General features: G+C 40.9%; 1 protein-coding gene and 1 pseudogene across 2 annotated transcripts; both read left to right on the top strand.

Moving 5' to 3' along the window:
• The first annotated feature begins 626 nt into the window (after positions 1-626).
• LOC122474372 lies at positions 627-1783 on the top strand (annotated as a pseudogene).
• A 7797-nt stretch (positions 1784-9580) lies between these two features.
• Positions 9581-23183, top strand: CD4H9orf64 (chromosome D4 C9orf64 homolog). Of its 2 annotated transcripts, none has more exons than XM_043565375.1 (4): positions 9581-10215; positions 10724-10983; positions 18249-18444; positions 22357-23183. In XM_043565375.1, exons 1-4 carry the CDS (start codon positions 9879-9881, stop codon positions 22587-22589), a joined length of 1026 nt encoding a protein of 341 aa, XP_043421310.1. In that variant the 5' UTR covers positions 9581-9878; the 3' UTR covers positions 22590-23183. The 2 variants fall into 2 exon arrangements, with proteins under 2 accessions (XP_043421310.1, XP_043421311.1); XM_043565376.1 differs by having other exon boundaries at positions 9607-9759.
• Positions 23184-23505: the final 322 nt, after the last annotated feature.

Below are 23505 nucleotides of genomic sequence, written 5' to 3'. Positions count from 1 at the left end.
CTTGCCTGACCTGGGAATTTAAATCTTGAGCAGAATGATTGATTGCAAGCCAAGTTACAATGATCATGGTGAGTTTTCTCAGCAGCACTAGTAGAAGAAAACTTTGGGCAGTTTCTCAAACTGGTTCCCCAGCCTCCCCTTCTTCTATCCTTCACTTCTTCTTTCTCATAACTTTTCAAAACATTCTTTTTGCTTAAATTAATTAGACAGTTGCTGTTACATGCAGCCCATCAGTCAAAGAGGCTTATCTTGTGCAGGCAGCACTGCTAATTTCGGGGGGGTGGGGGTGGCAATAAAAAGCACGGGTCTCAGCTGCCACTGCTGCCAACCAATGTCACTTGGGTCTTCACAGTTATGCCATCTGGGGCATAAATCAATCATTGCCAGGCTCTCTCAAGGCTGCCACTGAACATTCAGTGCAATAACTTGCCTCAAGTTTCTGGCTTTTTCCTCCCCTTTCAGACTTGAATCAAATGCCATATGTCACAGAGAAGGGAACTGACTTCTGGAGCAGCTACCAAAGGGGCTGGATGATGCGATCTGGAATGAAAGAGGAGTCAACTCTGGAGGAGAGAACTCTGACCGAAGGGAAATAAGAGCAAGGAGAGAGACGCACCACCGGGTGATCTGTGGCCTCCAGCCGACTCGCCCAGTGGATCAGATGCCTAGTGGACTGCCCCAGGCATGTGGTCAGTTTTGCCCCAGCCACTAAGCTGCTGTACTCAGTGTTTTTAGAGATACAAGAAGAATTATTAGAGTACAATTGGAATTGGCACTAGTGTTCTTGAAATGAGCCACAGGCCATCAGCCTCTGCTAAGATTAATAACAACACAGAAAATCTTGTGTGGAAATTGTCAGTTGTTCCAGACAACTACAAAATTATTTCTGTGCAAAGAGGCATGTCAAGGCCAGTTCACTGCTGTCCTCTTAAACCTGGTTGGTCAGAGAGGTGTGCTACCTACGAGATGACAGGAGCTTGGTTAGCTAAGGCAGCAAAAGAAGCCTAAAAGTTTAGGAATGTGAATATTGCCTATCCTAAGCTTGGGAGTTATGCGAACATTCCAGATCCAAGCCCATGGAACCTCCTATGTACATCGCTGCCCCAACGAGACCATGCACAGAGTAGAGTTTGCCTTGATTTCTGATGTCCAGGGAGCAGTGCTGGTTTGCTACGTGCCCTCAAACTTCCTATCCAGGCTGGTGGATGTTTCCTAGTTTGGTGTGATTTCCACATCCAACACCCTTGTGTGTTTCAGCATCTGTGTCATAGGCTTGGTCCTGGAGTGATTAAGAACAGCCGTGGAGAAGTTCAGCTCCATCAAAGCACAAATGATTTATGATATTATTGATAAGTCTCAAGGATTCTATGTATATCCAGTGGATCCCAGAATAGAAGCAAGATGAATATTCCATTCTGCATTGGCAATGCCAAAGGAGACGATGCTTTAGGAAAAAAAGATTACTCACTAAAGCTCTTGAACTCAATGTGATCTCCTTGAAAGGGTGTGGGTCTGTGGGAGGCATCCAGCCTCTCTGTATAATGCTGACAGGAAAGAAGATGTTCAGAACCTGGCAGCCTTCATGAAAAATTCTTTGGAGATGCATCAGCTATGAACACATTTTATTTTTCACTATTAACAGTTAATAGGTTTAATTACTTAATAAGTTTATCTCAGATATACATTTCTAACCACATGATAGTATTGTAATTGTGAGGACAGCTTCAACAGTAAGTTCATATTCCAACATAAGTTTTTGTTGAAAATGATAATCAAAAGGAAAATGACTGGGGCGCCTGGGTGGCGCAGTCGGTTAAGCGTCCGACTTCAGCCAGGTCACGATGTCGTGGTCCGTGAGTTCAAGCCCCGCGTCGGGCTCTGGGCTGATGGCTCAGAGCCTGGAGCCTGTTTCCGATTCTGTGTCTCCCTCTCTCTCTGCCCCTCCCCCATTCATGCTCTGTCTCTCTCTGTCCCAAAAATAAATAAACGTTAAAAAAAGGAAAATGACTTATATCAAGGCAATCATCACTTCCCCAAGAGTCTCTAGAGAAATAAAGAATAACTTTACAAACAGAATCTTGTGTCAATTTTAAACACAATCATAGAAATACTAAAGCTGATAATACTAAAAACTCCACAGGATTGTACCTCTTAGCTTTCACTTCCCCACCCCACCCCCCGTTTATGTACATTCCTATGGAGGCAATATCCTAATTTCCTGCAGTCTAGGGATTGAACCTGTGGCAAAGTCCATATTTTACAAAGCCTCCAAATACTGCTGCTAATTTAGGACATAGCTTTCAAATGTGAACATTCCCACCCTGAACCTTTAGCCATAGGCTCTAGAAATGGTGCTCCCTTACTTTATTTCTACTACAGCTATGAACACAACTTAACCGATATATACTCTGCCCTTGAAGAAGCTACAAATTTAAAGCTACTTGGGAATGGCTACAATAAGTTAACAAACATGGTATTTTTCTTGAATGAAAATTTTATTATGGATTCTTTTTTTCAAAGAACAGCAAAACATTCACAGCTCTGCAAAGCTGGTGGGACTTAACAGACACCTTAATTCTGACTTGAACTGGAAACATTTAAGAGAATCTTCCTCTTGCTTTGCTAACAAAATCTAGTTTATGTTGTCTTTCCCTTTTGTGTGTGTATGTGTGTTTTGTTTATGGTATCTTTGTTGCTACTTTTTCTAACTGGATCCCAGTATTCAAACTTGTCTGTGGACTTAATTATGCAAATTGCAGTTAATTGCTTCTGGAGACACACAAAGACACAGCAGGGTGAATGGGGTCCTCTGGGTACCGAATCTTGATCTTTTCCAAAATGACATAGTGGGGTCTCCTGGGTTCTACATCTGTTAATTCAAGTTTACACTGACTGTGTGGTGAGTAGTTTAGGGGTTCTAAGCTAAAGGGCAAACTGGGGATCTTTCTTTATCCTGTTATTCTCATAAAGAGATAAAAGTGACATATGTTTATATAGCAAAATCTGTTTTAATACCAAATAGTTTATATCTTTATGCATTTATATTTCTAAGAATACAGTTCTCAGAGTCCCTGACATTGTGCATTATAACATTACATTAGTAACAGTTGTGGCCCTCACCCTGCCCTGCACCTTTTAAGCTGCTTCACAGAAATGACTTAGAAGTTCTCCAATTCACTCTTGCTTTCCTTCCAATGGGTAGAAGAGAAAGTTGGATAGTTGGTTCTTTATGTTTTAGGTAAGCCATTGAGGGGCTCCTGGGTGACCCAGTCAGTTGAGTGTCTGACTTTGGCTCAGGTCATGATCTCACAGCTCGTGAGTTTGAGCCCCGTGTCAGGCTCTGTGCTGACAGCTTGGAGCCTGGAGCCTGCTTTGGATTCTGTGTCTCCCTCTCTCTCTGCGCCTCTCCCACTCGTGCTCTGTCTCTCTCTCTCTCTCAAGAATAAATTAAAAAAAAATTTTTTTTAATTAGGTAAGCCATTGAACTAAAATTCTCTGTTAAACTTCCTTATCCTTTGTTCTCTTTATACTGTCTGACCAGAATGATGCTGTGAGTTCTGGAAGATCTTTGCTTAGGAGTCTTTCCCCCTATTGTTTATCCATGGTCAGTATTTTATGTTGAATATGTGAAGGACATTAAAATCCTAAAATATCCAAAAAGAGGGAGAGACACAGAAACAGACAGATGGGAAATTCCTCTCTCTTCCTCTCACAAACGGCTCTGAGGCAGTTTCTCCCTATAGTTTGTCCCATATAACATAGACTGTGTCCACGCTCCTACACTAAGACTAGCTGTGTCTCTCCAAGGCTCGCCACAAAGCAGTGGCTAGCACAATATCACATCCCCTTATATTACTTTCCATCTGAAACTTCCTTTCTCCTTTCCTTCACTGTCAATATCCTCAGATTGCACCTCAGAAATAAACCATCGGCACTTAATCCCTGCCCCAGGTAAATCCTGCCCCATTTCAAAATAAATATTCCTTTGTATCTGTTTACTTTTTTGTACTTTTTTTAAAAGCAGGCTTTTACATTTATTATTGTTGAGTGTCCTCTCCTCCCCCTCGACCCCGCCCTGCTCTGCTCACTATTTTTGCCCTACAGTCTAGCTGAGTGATTTATTACCAACTGGCACCAAGTCTCCAAATCAAAGTGTGCAAGGGAAACACATTTGCGTGATCCCCCTTAATAGAAGATACACCAGGCAATCTGTCTACTTCTGTTTCCCAGAAATAAAATAACTAGAAGGCCTGCTGCTTCTCTTCCACATATTTGAATTTGGGTTCTGGAAATTTCTCCAACTGTCTGTGCAACAACCTCTTGCTTGACAATTTCCAGAACCCATTCCACTGACAGCTCAGCTTCAGCTTCTAGCAACCCTGAGCTAGAGAAGGTGATTATTTGATCAGTATTTTACATTGTATCCTGAAGTGGTGAGTTCAAGATTATTCAAAGAGATATCAATTGTAAAGCAGTGCACACACCAAGTTTGGGTTGTGCAAGACAATCTGTCCGGAAGGAACTGATGATGACCGACATCACTCAAGTCACCTCTTTGATGACATTTAAGTCTTGTGCATAACCTTGTAAAGGAGCATTAATGGAACTCAGAGAACCTCTCAAGGACTGTGTGATTTGTTCCACAACTTTCTTGTGTTGTTTAGACAGCAAGGGAAACAAATAGATTACTGGTTTGTTAAAAAGGATATAGCTCTGGAACAACCAGATAGAAGAGACATATAAGGCAAGTTATGTGGGAAGGGGCACAGAGCTTGAATCTCTGAAAAAAAAATTTTTTACATATATTTATTTTTGAAAGAGAGTGAGAGCACGACCAGGGGAGGAGTAGAGAGAGAAGGAGACACAGAATCTGAAGCAGGCTCCAGGCTCTGAGCAAGCATTCAGCACAGAGCCTGACCCAGGGCTCGAACCCACGAACCGTGAGATCATGACCTGAGCCAAAGTCAGATGCTCAACGGATGGAGCCACCCAGGCGCCCCATCTCTCTGAATCTCTAAATGTTCATCAGCTGGAAGCTCTGCACTGGTACTTATGATGTTTAGTGATTTCTCCTAAGTAGGAAATACACATTTCACTCATTAAAAGCAATCCATGGTTCAAAAATTTCTAAATTGGTTTTGAACTGTAATGATAATGATATATCATGAAGATGATATATTTATTCCATTATAACTAAATATTTTTTAATGTTTATTTATTTAGAGAGAGAGAGAGAGAGAGCAGGGGAGGGGTAGAAAGAGAGGGAAAGAGAGAATCCCAAGCAGACAGAGAATCTGACTGTCAGCGCAGAACCCCACACAGGGCTCGATTTCATCTCATGACCATGAGATCATGACCTGGGCCAAAATTAAGACACTCAACTGACTGAGTTACCCAGGTGCCCCAATAACTAAATATTTTAAAACAGAAATTGAATTATTTAAGACTCATAGTGTTCACCAGAAAGAGTCCACTCTGTTCCTAAGCCAAAGCCTATAGATGGAACACTTTACACACAATAAGAAGAGAAAGAACTTCAAATGGTACTAAGAAAACCAGGATAATATAATGCCCCAGAAGCCAAGGGTGAATTTCAAGGAAGTGGTCAATTTTATCTTATTTTTTTAAATGTTTTTTAATGTTTATTCATTTTTGAGAGACAGAGACAGAGCACAAGCAGGGGAGGAGCAGAGAGAAAGAGAGGGAGACACAGAATCCGAAGCAGGCTCCAGGCTCTGAACTGTCAGCACAGAGCCCAATGTGGGGCTCGAATTCACTGACTGCAAGATCATGACCTGAGCTGAAGTCGGATGCTTAACCGACTGAGCCACCCAGGTGCCCTGGAAGTGGTCAATTTTAAATGCTATAAATGGATTAATCAAAAAGAAATGAAACAGAGGAAACTTACACAGTAGTGAACCATCTCTTTTCTGTTAACCTTTCTTGGGGCTTTAGTCTATTGATCACTTCAATAGAGTCAGGGGAAATGAAAATAATACAGATGTCCTATCTTCAAAAATCCATTTTACATTCCTCCTTCTGTATGTATGAAAAACTACAGCCTCCTCTCTAGCAATGTCTACTGTCTATAAGGTGCTCTAGCCAACTTTTGCAACTTTTCCTCCAGAGTACCTCTTAACCCGCTGTTTTCTTTTCTTTTCTTTTCTTTTTTTCATGCTAATTTATTTATTTTGAGAGAGAGAGAGGGAGGGAGGGAGAGAGAGAGAGAGAGAGAGAGAATGAGAGAATGAGCTGGGGAGGAGCAAAGGGGAGGAATAGAGAGAGGAAGAGAGAGAATCCCAAACAAGCTCCGTGATTCCAGCTCAGAGAGAGCCTATCATGGGGTTTGATCTCACGAACCCTGACAACACAACCTAAGCCTGATACTTAACCAATTGAGCCAACCAAGTGCCCCATTAACTCACTATTGCTGTAAGTTTCTGCCATACCTTATCAGGACAGAAAACAGAAGATGTAGCAGTGATTGTTGCCAAAGCTTGACATTTAATGTAGCTATTCAGAATGATGGCCTTCTTGATGACTAGAACAGTTTAGCTTGGATACTGTTTAGGAGTAGAGGGAAAGGTGATGGGGACAGAACATCATTGATCAAGGCTCCTCCCTCTGTTAACCTTGAAAATGCAAGCTTAGGGAGTATTTAGAGGTCATCTTGATGTCTTCAAAAGCCTATGCCTGTGCGTAGAGCTGCTGGCAAAGATTTTCAAAAGAAATAAACTCAGCCAGCCTGTTCCTTTGGCTCTTTGCCCTTTTATTTTCATCATCCTTTCTGTGGACACAATGCCCATCCTACAACCATAAAGACAAAAGTCATATATGAGGGAGAGTAAGACCAAAAGCAAGGAGCCTAGTTCCTTGCTGACATTCTCAAATGGCTGCATCAGCCCTGGAGTGCCTACCTCTGGATTTATTATATAGGAAAATCCCCTTTTTATTTAGTCACTATAGCCTGGTTTTCTGTTGAAGTACAATACTACCCAGCCATTTGATTGTCCGCCTTCCTCACCAGATCATGAGACGTCAGCAACCATGTCTATATTTGCTACCTGTAAGATAGGAAGCTTTCATAGAAGTTCTAGAAAACTCAAAATTGCCTTAAACTATAAGGAAGTTTAACTCACATAACGAGATCCAAAAGTGAGATAGACTTAAACGTTGACATAATTCAGGGGTACCTGGCTGGCTCAGTCAGTTAAGTGTCCACCTCTTGATTTTGGCTCAGGTCATGGCCTCACAGTTCATGGGATTGAGCCCTGCATCTGGCTCTGCACTGAAAGCACAAAGTCTGATTGGGATTCTCTCTCTGCCTCTCTCTCTGCCCCCCACCTCAAAATAAGTAAACACTTTTTAAAAATCTTTAAAAAAACAAGTTGACATAATCCCATCACTCCAGCTCCATTACTCTGCTATTCTTTTTGCCTCTTCCGTGTGTTAACCTCACACACAGGTTGCCCGTCAAAAGGACGGTAGCAATTTCACACCTCATATCCAAGCTCAATCACGTCCAGAGGGAGCATGAATCACTTTCTAAGTTCTCCTGGAAAAGCTTTTCTGGAAGCATCCTACACACCTATCTTTGCAATTCACTGAGGTGAACTGGGAAACATATATGACCCTAACCCAGTCCCCTGCAAGAGGGTGAAATTGTCCTTAGACCAGTCCAGACCACTCCTGGAGCTCAGGATGCTGAGCTAAGTGAGCTGTAAGAGGGATTCCTGAACAACATCAGGATTCTGTTGGGAAGGAAGGAGGGAAAGAATGCTGAGTAGGTAAGGACTCCCTTTTTGTATTCCCAACACCTTGTATATTTTTGGGGAGCGGGGGAAGGCAAAAAAAAAATTTTTTAATGTTTGTTTATTTTTGAGAGAGACAGAGCGTAAACAGGGGAGGGGCAGAGAGAGAGGGAGACACAGAATCTGAAACAGGGTTCAGGCTCTGAGCCGTCAGCACAGAGCCCGACGCGTGGCTTGAACCCATGAACCGTGACATTGTGACCTGAGCCGAGGTCGGATGCTTAACCAACTGAGCCATCCAGATGCCCCTCAACACCTTGTATATTAAAAAAATAAACCCACCTACTGCGCAAAATGTATAATTTATCTCAACAAGAAGTTGAGAGAAGGAAGCATGTTTTACTCATGTATACTACTCCCAGTGTTTAACTCAATAGCCTGAACATAGTAGGAATTTAAATTGTTGGTTTTTTTCTGTCAATGAGAGAAAACAGCCTAAATTATATAACCGTCCTGGATTCTTTTGAGATTGCTAGATTTTTCTTGCAAATCAATTTCTTTGACTCCCATGACTTAGAGCTGCTGGGGTAGACAGGAAAAATCCCAAGTCAACAGATTTACATTTATTCAACAACAATATTAATGTGCTGGTGACTTTGTCTGGAAAAGCAAATCATAGTGAAGTCCTTAAAGTTTTTTTCTTACCAAAATGAAGAAACTGGAGGGATGATGTTCTGCTTCTCTGGGGGCACAGTTGTCAAACTTAAAAATTCCAAATCCTCCCCAAATTTTCCAATTCCAATATTCCTTACTGTCAATAACTAGAGATGACTACTGTTGATTATTTTTAATAGTTGAGTTTCAAGGTGTGAACATTTCATATTATCCATGGAGATTTAAGTCTCTGAAGAACAAAAATACATTTTTGTTCTATATGAAAATACATATACTAACTTTTCATCACTAGGCAAATTTGGATCATCACTAAACTGACTTGGGTACCTCTCTCCTCATCCTATTAAAAAATATTTTTTTTAAGTTTGGGTCTGTAAGGCGATACTTCCTGTAAAAATGTCTCCTCAGCAGGGCCACTGATACTTGACCTGAATGGTTGGCATTGGTGAGTTTGGTTCACAGAAAGTGCTCCAGAGCTGGGGATTGATGAACAAAGGTTTGAATCTCAACCCAGAATACTGCTGTCACCAGGGACTAACCACTGAACCATACAGCTCTCTCAAAACAAGGAACACAACCGCCGCTTTTGTCACAGCCAGGACTAAAAGAGTCAGTAAGTAAGCACAATTCCAGGCACATAATGTTAACCTAACAATTTAATACACTTGTTTTCTCATCCATTTCTCCAAATTTCCCAACTAATCCTAAACGTCCATATGGCCTCCAAATGGGCCAGGAATTTAGCACAAGAGGCGTGCCTGGGAAATGGGGTTGTGGGGGACCCGCCAATCCGTGTCGCAGCCTGGGGGCGATTCAGCCCCCTGCAACGACTGGCGCCGTCACGCTCGTCGCGGCCCAGGAACCCGGATGCTGGGGTCGCCGAGGGCGTCTTGCCCCCACGTCAACCCACCCGGAGTGGCGAGGGGCCGGAGCCGAAGGCAACGCTGCGCACCGCTCGCAGTCATCGCGACTCAGGTCACCGCGCCAAGCCGCAGTACCACGTGCCCGAAGAGAGGGTGCAAACGTGCACAAAATGGCGGAGCAGTACGCCAGGGCAGGAGGGAGGAAAACTGCCTGCCAGCTCCCGCCGGACCCCTCCGGGCAGTTTCCGGGTCTTCGGAACCGGAAACGGGTCCCAGGCGCGCGCCTGGGCGAGAGTGGGCGGGGCAGCCTTCCCGGAAGTGCCTCCGGTCCCGGCCGGGGGCGCGGCCCCGTGGCCTCCGCTGTTCAGCCTGGGAGTGCGGTGGAGGGAGGGGCCCCAGAACACGGCCGCCCTGTCCGGTTTCAGTGCGGCTGGGCGAGGGCGGTACCCCGTTAGGGCAGCGATCCTACGGTGGGTAGGAAAGGAGAGCTGCAGAGGGACCCGCGCCCTTCCCCCGCTCAGAGAGGGAAGCGAGTCTGGCCAGCGGGCGGGTGAAAGCGACGTTCCCCAGTCCCAAAGGGAGGGGCGGAATGGACGGGCCCCTTCCTCCCAGGGAGTCTGCAAAATTCATTGCAGAGAACAGTCGGGATGTGTTCATCGACGGCGGAGGCGTGCGGAGGGTGGCCAAGCTGCTGCTCGCCAAGGCCTCGGGGCCCGAGCTGCGCCTGGGGGCCTGGAAGGCCCTTCACGAGCTGAATCCCAGGGGGGCTGACGAGGCCGCGGTCAACTGGGTGTTCGTGACAGACACGCTCAACTTCTCCTTCTGGTCGGAGCATGAGGAGCACAAATGTCTGGTGGGGTACAGGGGGAAAACGTACAGCGGGTACTGGTCCCTGTGCGCCGCGGTCAACAGAGCCCTCGACGAAGGTTAGTGCCCCCTGTCAGACCTGAGGCAGGGTTCGGTTCAGCGGGAGGGTCCCAAGGAGCGGGTCCGGAGTCTGGGTTAATACGGCGAACTTGAAGTTCTTCATTGCTTAAAGTGAAGCAGTTCTTCTCTGTTTAAAATAGAAGTGTGAGAGGAGGCTGGCTAAAGTCCATTCTCAGTGAGAAATGATCCTAATGTTTATCATCAGCACAGCTAAGAATAAAAGTCAGTTTTCTAAAGAATGTCACTTTGATGACATCTGAAGAACAAAGGGACACCTATAACATTTTAGGCAGTCAAAATACATCTCATGTAATATGACAATTGTTAGAAACGGATGAATAAGTACAGATGAGTAAATAAAAAATGCTTCTGATTTTTAAATTCTTCATCCACTTTTCGTGCATTCCTGTAACACTCATTTGCTCTCCTATTGTATGTTGTAAAAGCTAGGGTCTAATGAATATAAAAGTATGACATTGTTCCTCTGCATTTTCTTTTCTCCCTAAGGGATCCCGATAACTAGTGCTTCCTACTATGCCACAGTGACCCTGGATCAGGTTCAGCACATACTCCGTTCTGACACGGACGTTCCCATGCCTTTGATAGAAGAGAGGCATCGGATTCTTAATGAAACCGGGAAAATTCTGCTTGAGAAGTTTGAAGGCTCTTTTCTTAATTGTGTCCGAAAAAGTGAAAAAAGCGCTCAGAAGTTGATGCACCTGGTAGTCGAAAGCTTTCCTTCTTACAGAGATGTGACTCAGTATGAGGTGAGTTGCTTCTGTTGGAGACTTTAGAATTCTTAATTATCTTCTCCTAGTTAACTCTTTTACTTCCAGAACTACTTTTGAGAATAAACACTTAAAATTTGAAGTTCCTTCCTTGTGGACAAGGAACAGGAACAAAATTGTTAAGTAGTGTTTCAAAGAGGTTACTTCTTTTATGTTTTCTAGTTAGTGTGTTTCCTTTATTCTTTTGTTCCTTTTTCTTTGTCCTTTTAAAATGTTTCAAACATAAAAAACACTGGACCTTCAATATGATGTTGCTACTCAGGAATAATGAGGGCCTTCTGGAACTTCCAAAAATTTAGTTCATTGGATGAAAATCAGAAAATATTTCTAAATTCTCTCTAATAAAAAGTAATTTTTGGCAGATCTAACGTATATATACATACTGTGTGTTTTCTTTTTCACACAGAGTACTTTAACAGTGTTATTTTCTTTATTTACTTTAAATAGATGATGTACTTTTAAAATGGCTAACATTTGGTATACCCCCCCCAGTATACACCCAGAGTCTGTTTTTGTAAAAATTTTTTTAAGGTTCATTTATTTTTAATAGAGAGAGAGAGAGCATGCACACGCACAAGTGGGGGAGGGGCGCGCACACACACACACACACACACACACACACATAATCTGAAGCAGGCTCCAGGCTCTGAGCTGTCAGCACAGAGCCCGACATGGGGCTCAAACTCATGAACTGTGAGATCATGAACCGAGGTGAAGTCGGACACTCAACTGACTGAGCCACCAAGGTGCCCCTGTTTTTGTAAAATTCTTTTAGAATTTGTTATCATTGTGTATTTTATGTCACTGTGACATAGAAGTGAAAGCAACTTGAGAGGAGTCGCATAATATAAATCTATTGAATAAGTTAATGAATGCTTAAGTCACATTGACATTTTTAAGCTACCCTTTTGAAATCACAATTCAACAACTAACAACAATTACCAATAATATTGTTTAAATTGCTCTTTATGACTTACAGGGTGTTTGCCTGTACACTCTCATTTGATCCATAGAAGAGCTCTGTGGGCCTAAGGACAAGGATCATTATTGTCCTGTTTGCAGACCAGGAACCAAAGTCTAAAGAGAAAGGTTAACTGGTTTATTTTATTTCACTTAGTCAGGAAATAAATAGCTAGCATTTCAATTCTCCTGTAAAGTGAGAGATGCTTGGTTATATATGTTAAGATTCCTTTGTTGGTGGTGGTGGTGGTGGTGTTGTTAAGATTCTTTTAATTGCAAGAGACAGACACAAAACTATAAAAAGCTTAAGCAAAATGAAGAATTTGGGATGGGTATTAGGGATAGGAACACCTAGGGTCAGGGACTCAGTGCCATCAGGATTCAGTCTCTGTTTCTTTTGGCTCCATATTTCTCTGACTGCAGGCTGGCTTTCTCCATGAAGTAGAAAAGGTTCATGAATTTGTATCCTATTGCTTCAGCCACCAGAGAGAGAGGGAGAAGTAGACACCCTCTCTCAGGTACCTTCTAAAATTCCTGGTCAAACGCTGATTGAATTGGCATGGATTATGACCAATTACGTGCGGCTGCAGGGGCTTTGAGTGGGGCAGAGGCAGTTCCTAGAAAAGAAGCCCTAGGCCACTGCTGAATTTCATTTTGTTCTAAGCATTTTGCTAATGCAGAGGTTACTTTGAGATTTATCTTTGTCTTTAAAGTGTGTCATTTCAGCCTTTTTAAAGAAATTGTGGATCAAGTTCCTTGGTGCATCCTTCAGGCCATCTAAATGTATTAGTGTATAAAAGAAATCAAAGGTGGCTAAGAATCCATGTATTCCAGAATCGACATGGTTGTAGAAAGGGTTAAGAGTAAATTTAACATGATTTCAGAATGGAATAAACTCATGACAGCATATAGTTTGCTTTGAAGTTGTCGTGAGTTTTTGTTTTTGTGGAAGAAAGAGTAAACTTTTTTTGTAGCTTATAATTCCAAGTTAGTAAGCAAATGTGCTGAGTTACTATTTTATTTGAAACATGGTTTGCTTTGCTGAAAAGCTCAAAATGTTTTTAAAGGTTTATTTATTTTGAGAGAGACAGAGTACAAGTGAACAAGCACTTGTGCACGTGTGTCAGCAGGGGCAGGAGCAGAGAGAGAGAGGGAGACAATCTGAAGCAGGCTCCCTGCTGTCGGCGCAGAGCCGCACGTGAACTGTGAGATCATGACCTGAGCTGAAATGAAGAGTCCGACGGTCAACCGACCGAACCACCCAGGTGCCCCTCAATTTTTAAAAATTGTACCAGAGTATAGATTAATTTTAAGGCTGACATATTTTAAAATGAATATTAGTACCTGAACCATTTCCCATCAGTACTTATTTCTAGAATACATTCTTATAGGGGCGCCTGGGTGGCTGAGTCAGTTAAGCGTCCAACTTCGGTTGGCTCAGGTCATGATCTTGAGGTTCGTGAGTTCGAGCCCCTCATTGGGCTCTGTGCTGACACGTCAGAGCCTGGAGCCTGCTTTGTATTCTGTCTCCCTCTCTCTTCTCTTCTGCTCGTGCTCTGTCTCTCTCTCCATCTAAAAAATAAATAAACACTTAAAAAATTATAAAAAAGTAAAAAGAAAACATTCTTATAAAAAAAATCCCCCAAAAGTAACAAAAATCATACTTGAGAATTCTGATACTTTCTTAAAGGAGTATTACACTTTTTCATTTTTTTTCCAAAAGATTGTCATTAGTGTTAGCCAAAAGCAGCATATTTCCTATGATTTCTAACATGATGCTGAGCACGTAGTGGGTACTCACTAAATGCTTCAATTTGTCCATTTTATAGTTATCTTTACATATTCATTGAAAAGGTACATAAATAGGGTCGCCTGAGTGTCTCAATCAGTTGACCCCTGACTCTTTTTCCTTTTTTAATTTTTTCTTTTAATGTTTATTTTTGAGAGAGAGAGAGAGAGACAGAGACAGAGAGAGACAGAGAGAGACAGAGCGTGAGTGGGGGAGGGACAGAGAGAAGAGTGAGACAGAGAATCCGAAGCAGGCTCCAGGCTCCAAGCTGTTGGCACAGAGCCTGACGTGGGCTCAAACTCATGACCCATGAAATCATGACCTGAGCTGAAGTTGGACACTTAACTGACTGAGCCACCCAGGCATCCTGATCGTTGGACTCTTGATTTCCGCTCAGGTCATGATCCCAGGATTGTGGGCTGGAGAGCCCCGTGTTGTGCTTGGTGCTGGGCATGGAGCCTACTTAAGATTCTCTTTCTCTCTCCTTTCTGCCCCTCTTGTCCACTTGTACTCGCTCTCTCTCTAAAGTAAAAATGGATAAATAAGTAACATAAAAAATTTAAAAAAAGATATGTAAATAATAAGGGGCACCTGGGGTGTGTAATTCTTGATCTTGGGGTTGTAAGTTTGAGCCCCTCATTGGGTATGGAGACTGCTTAAAAGTAAAATCTTCAAAAGTTAGTTAATTAAATAAAAGATACATAAATAATTGAAGTACTTTGAGAAGTTAACTCCAAATCTGGAGGAATTCTGGACCTTTTGGGACTACTTTTGAATTTCAGAAAGTGTTAAAATCAAATGTATGTTTTTATTCATGTTTTAGAATTTTCTAATTGCAAGAGTATAACATGTTTATTATAGCATTTGAAAAGTACAGAGAAGCAGTCTCTATTCTACCAGGAGGTAATCACTGTTCATAATTTGGTCTTTCTACATGTGTGTGTTTGTGTGAATGTCTATACCATGGGCTGGGGACAGTTAGGATCATACTGTATAAACTTTTAAAAGTCAACATATGAACATCTTTTCTATGTCAGTTCTTTCACAGCACAATTTTTTTCCATTAAAAAAATATTTTTAAAGCTTATTTTTACGAGAGAGAAGAGAGAGAGAGAGAGAGAGAGAGAGAGAGAGAGAAAGCGTGAGTGGGGGAGGGGCAGAGAGAGAGGGAAAGAGAGAATCCCAAGCAGGCTCCATGCTGTCAATGCAGAGCCCAATGTGGGTCTTGAACCCACAAACCATGAGATCATGACCTGAGCCAAAGTTGGATGCTTAACCAACTGAGCCACCTACACACCTCGCATAGTACCATTTTTAATGACTTCACAGTATTCCACTGTATGGCTATCTAATCCCATATTTATTTGCCCAACTATTTTACCACAGTAATTCTGTTTGATACACAGTTTTATTTTTTATTTAAAAAAAAAATTTTTTTTAACGTTTATTTATTTTTGAGACAGAGAGAGATAGAGCATGAACGGGAGAGGGTCAGAGAGAGAGGGAAACACAGAATCTGAAGCAGGCTCCAGGCTCTGAGCTGTCAGCACAGAGCCCGACGCGGGGCTCGAACCCACGAACTGCGAGATCGTGACCTGAGCTGAAGTCGGAAGCTTAGCCGACTGAGCCAACCCAGGCGCCCCCACAGTTTTATATTTTAAATTGAATTTTATGTCTTGTTGTTTTCAGTTGTATGTGATAATAAGCAATACTGCACAATAGTTTAACACTTGTAATTATTTTCTTAGAATGGAATCCTAGTAGTGGAATTGCTGAGTCAGAGCATGGCCTGGATTTTCAGACTTGTAATACATAAAATTGCTAATGGTTCTCCAAAAAGATAATAACAAAGATGATCAGCAGCAGCATATGAGAATGCCCTTTTCCCAGCCCCTTCATAACATGGTTATGGTATTGGTTGCTATGTTTTTAAATCTTTAAAAAGTTGCATAAAATAGTCATAATTGTTTTTTGTCGATATTTATTTACTGAGATTATCATTTGTGTTTTTAAACATTATAAATAAACTGATAAAATTAGAAAGTTTAAATGCAGACAGATTTAGATTAGGGATTTCCTAACCCGGCTGTATTCTAGAGTCAGTCAAGAAGCTTTAGAATTCAGATACTGTATATGTACTTCCAAAGCAGCTCTGAATTAGATTATTTGGTAACCATGTTAAAAGTCCTAATAAATTGCTTTCCTTAGGTGATAGTCTTTACTCTGACATACTGATAAACATACATGAAAACAAGAACTTTTTTGATACTTTAATCAATAGCATTTTATGTTTCTTTTAAACATTTGTAATTTTTGACCTTTCTAATTTGTTCATGATAAATTTGTTGAAGAAAATCAACTCATGGTCATGGATTTTTTTCATTGATAATTTTTTATGAAGTTACTATTTTGAAAATATTCACAAAGAAATATTATAGAACACATAGAGAATTGTTATTTTGGATTTGCTGGTATTTTCAGTGAGATCAATTAATATTTTAGAGATGAAGACTCTGATTACTAAAATCATCTGATTACTCAAACCGTATCAGCTTGTTAAGAAAATGTGTTATTGATGACTTGAATTTGTTTTTAGATTCCTCACTTGAATCTTTTGTTTTGTTTTTTCATTTTAAGGTATTATAATCTAATCTTTGTGATATCCTAGTTGGCTACCATGGCAACAGTGGTCATGATGTGACAATTTATGTTTTGTTCCATGCTAGCACTGATTTTGTTACATAAGTCTGGTTCTTATATTTTTCTAGTTTGATCTGTGAATATTGTTAAAAACAGGAGACAATAGCTTTTATCTATTACAGAAAGTATGATGTATTAATTGTGTCTGATATCCAATTTTATTCTGGGTTTTCTTCTATTTTGTTTTTTAAAAAAACGTTAATGTTTTTTATTTAATTTGAAAAAGAGCATGTGTGCGAGTGAGGGAGGGGCAGAGAGTGAGAGTCAGAATCCCAAGCAGGCTCTGCACTGTCGGCGCAGACCCCGACACAGGGTTAGATTTCATAAACTGTTGAAATCGTGACCTGAGATAAAATCAAGAGTCAGACGCTTAACCGACTGAACCACCCTGGTGCCCCCACAATTTTGTTTTGTATATTAACTTTTATGTCTTGCTCGTCAATATACTAGACTTGAATATAAACCTAGTTCCCAAATGTAAGTCCAGTCCAACAATTGCCAGCCTGTCATATTTTGATAGGTTTGGGAATGTTATTCCCAAACGATGTAGGGATACTTCTTAATGGTGATTTGTTCCACCCCCCCACCCCCACCCCCACCCCCCCGCAGCATTCAATTTAATTTACAGACTTTACATCATGTCAGAAAATGAGCATATGTGTTTTCCCTGGAAAACAAAATACTGAATTTCTTAAAGGTGGCCTTAAACAATTTATTTAGTAAAAGTAGGTCTGGATCGATTGCAGTGGGTATACCTTAAGGTCAGGCAATGTTAAGTTATTTCTCACTGGGACAAAGTATCATTGGAAGTGTTTTTTGGTTTTGTTTTGTTTTGCTTGTAAGTAAAGGAATCTGTATTATCATCCTAAGGAATTTTCATATGGAGCCTTTCCTTGAAGAATTTAATTTCATTTTTTACTTACTTCCATTCTCTTAACACATTCTCCAAGGTGGTCAGGACAAATTTTGGGAGCCAGTAATACTGATTATTTTCCTTTAGCGGACAAGCAGTTATAAAAGATGATTTGAGATTATTACCTTTGGGTATTAGGACTAGGAGTAGATTCTAATTATCTGTGTTTTTCCATAGTTTATGCTGATCTGTATTTGTACTTTTATGGCGAACTTTTTAGTTAAATTATAACCCGATATCCTATAATGCATGGCTAAATTTGTTTCTTCCTTGTGTAAATATAATTGGAAGGTAGTTTTGTTCTGTGGGTTTACAAATTGATATTGACTGTTTCCAGAAAGGTAGGCTTGATAAATTCTGGCTGTTCAGCAGTTATGCCTTTATCTCTGAAGTAAGTTAATCTGAAAGATAATAGTTTAAAAAATGAATGTTGTGATTCTCTTCAGAGGTGAGTTTAAGGATGATTGTTTTCCTCTTTATACTCTTCTGTATTTTACACAATTAATGGGAATTATGTTCTAATCAGAAAAATTTAAGAAACTGTCTAAATCTGTCTAGCCATTAAAAAGAATAAGCAGGTGGGTTATAGTGGTGCAGAAATATGTATGTGAAGTAATGTCATTGAAAAGGAACACTAAATAATACCACAATTACCACAATTATATTTTATGTGCCTTGAAAAATCTAGGAAGTAAATTTGGAGTGAAAGATAATTTAATATTTATTAGACTCCCTTTTTCTTCTAGTCAAGGTCTATAAATTCTCACCAACAGTAAAATTATTGCACCCTTGAAAAATGTTTTCAATGTGTGCCTTTCTTTTTATAGCATGCATAAAGCTTTCAGATACCCAGGTAGCATTTATATTTTTTTCATTCATCAGGGGAAGAAAATTTCTTTCTACAAACGGGCCCAAATCCTTGTGGCAGATACGTGGAGTGTGTTAGAGGGAGAAGGAGACGGCTGCTTTAAGGACATCTCCAGTATCACCATGTTTGCTGACTATAGATTACCTCAGGTTCTTGTGCACCTGGGAGCCCTGAAATACTCAAAGGAACTACTGGAGAAGCTTCTCAAAGGTTTGCCAACTTAATTAAGACGGTCTTTCTTATCTAGTTTCTTTCATAGAAGTTCTCCTTTCCTTTAAAAAAGTAAAAATAAAAAAGCACTGTTTAGTGTTAAAAGCACATGTAAAGAAAAATGCCAGGGTAATTGAAATACAGAGAAAATTGCTTTTGGTTGTTGTTTACACTGCAATGGAATATGGATATTGTAGGAAATTGTGCCGTTTGGACATTATAATTTCAAGGCCTCACAATAAAATGAAACCCAAATTTCTTTGACATGAAGGTGTGCAACACTGAAGTCCTGAAGGTGCAGTATCTGAAGAGTGTTAGTTAAGCACTGAAGAGCACACTATATTGTGAAATATGAGGTGGGCTGAGAGGGAATATGCAGTGGGTTTCAAGTCAGGAGTCCCCAGGGTCTGCCGCTGGGTTACCTTGCTTAAGTGACTCACTTTTCTAGGCTTATTTATTTACCATTATTGGATTTGAGGAATCATTCTCAAGAGTGGGAGCCTTATTATAATAGATGAGTATAGATAATTGTGTAAAAATTAGCTTTTGGGTGTTTTTTTTTTTTTTTAATATTTATTTATTTTTTGAGAGAGAGAGAGAGAGAGAGCGCGCAAATGGAGGAAGGGCAGAAAGAGAAGGAGACAGAGGATCTGAAGCAGGCTCTACACTGACAGCAGAGAGCCCAATGCGGGGCTTGAACTCATGAACCGTGAGATCATGACTTGAGCTGAAGCTGAATGCTTAACTGACTGAGCCACCCACGTGCCCCAGCTTTTTGTGTTTTAAACATTTCTGTGTATAAGAAAAATAATTACATAATTTTCACATTAATTTATCTCTTTGGGATGCAATATTTTCAGCTACTCTTTATTTTTAAAAGCAAGTAGTTTTTATGCCTAACTTTCTCTTGTGAAATAAATTTCAATCACCCAAAACAGGAATAACACAGAATATAAAGGTACCATTGTTGCCGTGGTTGTTTCTACCAGTTTTTTTATGTTGCCTTGGGCCATCCATTTTGTCCCTCTGTTTCTTCATTTGAAACATCACAAGCTATTTTATGTCATAATGCTCACATCCTGGATCATTAATTGCTGGATACCTTAAACATTTAAGCATTCAGGGCTTCTTTTCCATGTAGCCATATGCAGCTGATCTTTTTTTGGTGTATACACTGCTCGCCCCTATCTGTAAACATGCTCTTGCCTGGTTTCCCTCACCCAAATTCTCTTTTTTCCGATTCAAATCCTACACACCCGCAGGGGCTTAGCTCAAATGCTGCCTCCTCCGCCTAGCTTTTTCCAGCTCTTCATAATTTGTCCGTCTCCTTCTGAATGTATGTAGCACCCAGTTGTCTCTGCTACCGTGAGGAAAACCCTGCTGAGGAGGGATCACCGGCATAGCTGAACAAAGTTGTCTGACCATTCTTGTGCCGTCCACTTCAATTCCCAAGGCCATTTCCCAGGCATCCAGCTGCAACTGTCCAGCTTCTGAAAGGCTTGTTCTTTCATCCTTAGCCAGTCTGACGTAGCGTGAACTAATTTCTCTGCCTCTTAGTTTATTTAAGCAAAGTTGGATTTTTTTCCAAAAGTACTTTCCTAGCAAACTAGAGAAACAAACTATAAACATAAAGGAGTACACACTAGTATAGTACACTAAGTTTTAAAAACTAAAGTGAAATCTAGAACCAGGTAGCTTGACTAGATGAGGTAGAACCTTCCTTAACTGGCCTTCAATGATACTTCTTCCAGATTTGAGTTGTGCTACACACTTATATTGTTTTTCCTCTCTTTTCTTCTGAATATCTCCAGGGCAGCCCTTGGAAGACCTACCCAGATTTCTGTCCATTTTATCTTTTTTTTTTTTTTTTAAATAAATGTGGTCTCTTCACTGTAGTATGAATTTAGATGTTTTTTCTGTCCATTTTATCTTTAACCCCTCTTCACCAAAAGGCATATTTTTTTAACCATTTATAAATACTGTGCAATTTGGCTAAATTTATATTCTTCACTGTGATTCTAGGGCTGACACCAGTCATGGCATTTAAGTCCCACCCTAATCCCGTATGACCTTATTTTAACTTGATCACATCTGCAAAGATCCTGTTTACAAGTAAGGACACATTCACATGTACCAGGAGTTAAGACTTGAATGTGACTTTTTGGGGGACACAGTTCAACATAGTTATTTACTGGATGGAGTGGATATAAGTAACACCATTTTGTTTTTTAATGTTTACTCATTTATGAGAGAGAGACAGAATGCAAGCAGAGGTGGGGTAGAGAGAGAGGGAGACACAGAATCCGAAGCAGGCTCCAGGCTCTGAGCTGTCAGCACAGAGCCCGACATGGGGCTCAAACTCACGAACTGTGAGATCATGACCAGAGCCAAAGTCAGATGCTTAACTGACTGAGCCACCCAGGCGCCCCTAAGCAATACCATTTAAGACTGGAGGTGACAGAGTGGAACCTAGTGGGGCTGGGGCATTGCCCTACTTTTCAGTGGATCACAGGGCCTCTTAGGTACTCTGAAGCTCTGTGCTAGGGTGCAGATTGGTGGCCAGAGGCCAAATGTAACCTGCAGGTGTGTTTTGTTTGTCCTCAACCATGTTTTGTTTTGTTTCTAAATGTTTATTTATTTATTTTTGACAGAGAGAGAGAGAGAGAGAGAGAGAGAGAGCGCGCGCCAGCAAGCATGAGCAGGGTGGGGCAGAGAGAGAGAGGGAGAGAGAGTCCAAGCAGGCTCTCTGCCATCAGCTCAGAGCCCTAAGCAGGGCTTGAATTCACGAACTGTGACATCATGACCTGAGATGAAATCAAGAGTTGGCTGCTTAACGGACTGAGCCACCCAGGTGCCCTGGACTCGACAGTGTTTTGAGCACTTGTAATTAGTTACTAACACTTGACAGGTTTCACATGAAAATCAAGCTTTCTGACTTTTGTAAAAGTAGAGAAATGTGGACTTACCTTTAGATAGGGCAGCACACATTCTCTACCTCACCAGTTTGCATCTAGCTGCTGCCTTCACTTACTCTGTCTCTCTGATCCTTACAGGCAGTTCAGTTGTTGAGCCCAGTTCTAGTCTCAGTGGCAAAACATAGTCAATGCCCATCCTGCAGGATCAGATACACCCCAGAGTGGGGCACTGGAGAGACTGCAAGTCCTATGGGAGCTCTTGGCTACATATTAAGGCAGGGCTGGTGGAATGATCCTGAATCCAAAGAACAATGGTGGTTTTCCTTGCTCGGGTTAACAACTTTGATTTCCTGGGTTCTCCTTGATGCATTTAGGATGTACCTAAGACAATGTTCAATTTGTTTTTAAATGTTTATTTACTTTTGAGAGAGAGAGAGACAGAGCGTGAGTGGGGTGGGTGGGGGGGAGGTGTGCAGAGAGAGAGGGAGACACAGAATCCAAATCAGGTTCCAGGCTCTGAGCTGTCAGCACAGAGACCGATTCGGGGCTCAAACTCAGAAGCTGTGAGATCATGACCTGAACTGAAGTCGGACACAGCCTTCTGAGCCACCCAGGTGCGCCAACAATGTTCAATTTTCAAGTGGGGAAGGGAGGTATTGTTTTTTTTGGTCCCCTTGGAGTCCTCCAAATTTTGTAATTTTTTTTCTGGCTATCAAATCCAATTTTAAATCCTTTGTTTTCAAGAATTTAATAATCTTGTCATCATATTTTTAAATTTATGGTTACCCCAAATTCATGTAGCAAATATTTATTGGGGAGCTAGTATGTACAAGGTGCTATGCTAGGTCCCAGGAATATTAGGACAAGCCAGACATGGTCCCTGCTCTTGTGGAACTTGTAATTTAGAATTAATGCCTATTTTAGAAGTGGTTTAAAGTCTAAGTAGATTTTATATCACTGACTTAGTACTTCCTGCTCTGTTTTTCCCCCCTTGCAGGAGAAATGCTCTCGTATGGGAACAGGCAAGAGGTGGAAATCAGAGGGTGCTCACTGTGGTGTGTTGAACTGATCCGGGATTGTCTTCTGGAGCTTATTGAAAACAAGGGTGAAAAAACCAGTGGCGAGATCAATTCCATTCTTCTGGATTATTACTTGTGGGACTATGCCCGTGACCACAGGGAAGATATGAAGGGAATTCCGTTTCATCACACGCGTTGTATTTATTACTGATCCAAAGTGTAAACTGACCCAAAGAAAACTCCTTGCATTTTTATATCCCATAATCACTTGTACAGTTGTGCCTTGGTACTAAGAGAAGGTGGCAGAAGTTATAGCAACAAGAAAATTGATTACCAAGTCTCACTTAAAAAAAAAAAATGTTTCCTGACGTATCACTCTGTATTCCCAACTTTGCCTTCTTGTTGAGTTTTGGTCATATTTTCTCTTTCTGTGGACATATGACAGGAGGGTGAAGGAACTGTAATGCTTTCTTTAAATCTCAGATTTCTTAAAATGAATCATGCTTTATAATGTGATTACTCTTCAGTGATAATATTTCATCCATTCAACTGGTATTTTTCCTCAAGATGTAGTAATTTCCTACATACCTTAATCATGTGATATGATGGGGGGTCGGGGGGTAGGGTCTTTGCTGTCTGAATGCTGCTGCTCTCGTACAAATCAATCTTGACAGCTAATTTTAAACGTTTTATTGGTATTGACAGTGGGTTTTGCAGCTTAGGATATCTGTCTAGAATTCTTTTTTTTTTTTTTTCCAGAGCCATTATACTGAAATTGAATAAAGATTTTAAAATTTTTTCGTAAGCCTGGAATGGATTATTTCATTAAAATGGAATTTACTACATATAATTTTAAAAGGTTTACAGATTCGATTATTTACTTTATGTTACAGAAATCTCAGTATCTACCAAGCACTCATTTCCCACCTTTACCCCCCCCACCTTCCTTCCAACGTAATCTTGGTTTTTGTTAGTTACCAACCTTGTCAGCTCACCCTGACTTTGTGTGAATGAGAAAAAAGACATCCTTTCCCCAAGCACTTTACTGCCATCTGCTGAAAATTGATCATAATAATCCTACAAGTGGCAATGAGTGAAGGTGAACGCCCTTCCCAGCCCCCTTTGTT

The sequence above is a fragment of the Prionailurus bengalensis genome, chromosome D4 (assembly GCF_016509475.1).
Source record: "Prionailurus bengalensis isolate Pbe53 chromosome D4, Fcat_Pben_1.1_paternal_pri, whole genome shotgun sequence".
NCBI classification, from domain to species: domain Eukaryota; kingdom Metazoa; phylum Chordata; class Mammalia; order Carnivora; family Felidae; genus Prionailurus; species Prionailurus bengalensis.
The sequence above is the reverse complement of the archived record's forward strand: the minus strand, read 5'-3'. Positions and strand labels throughout refer to the sequence as shown.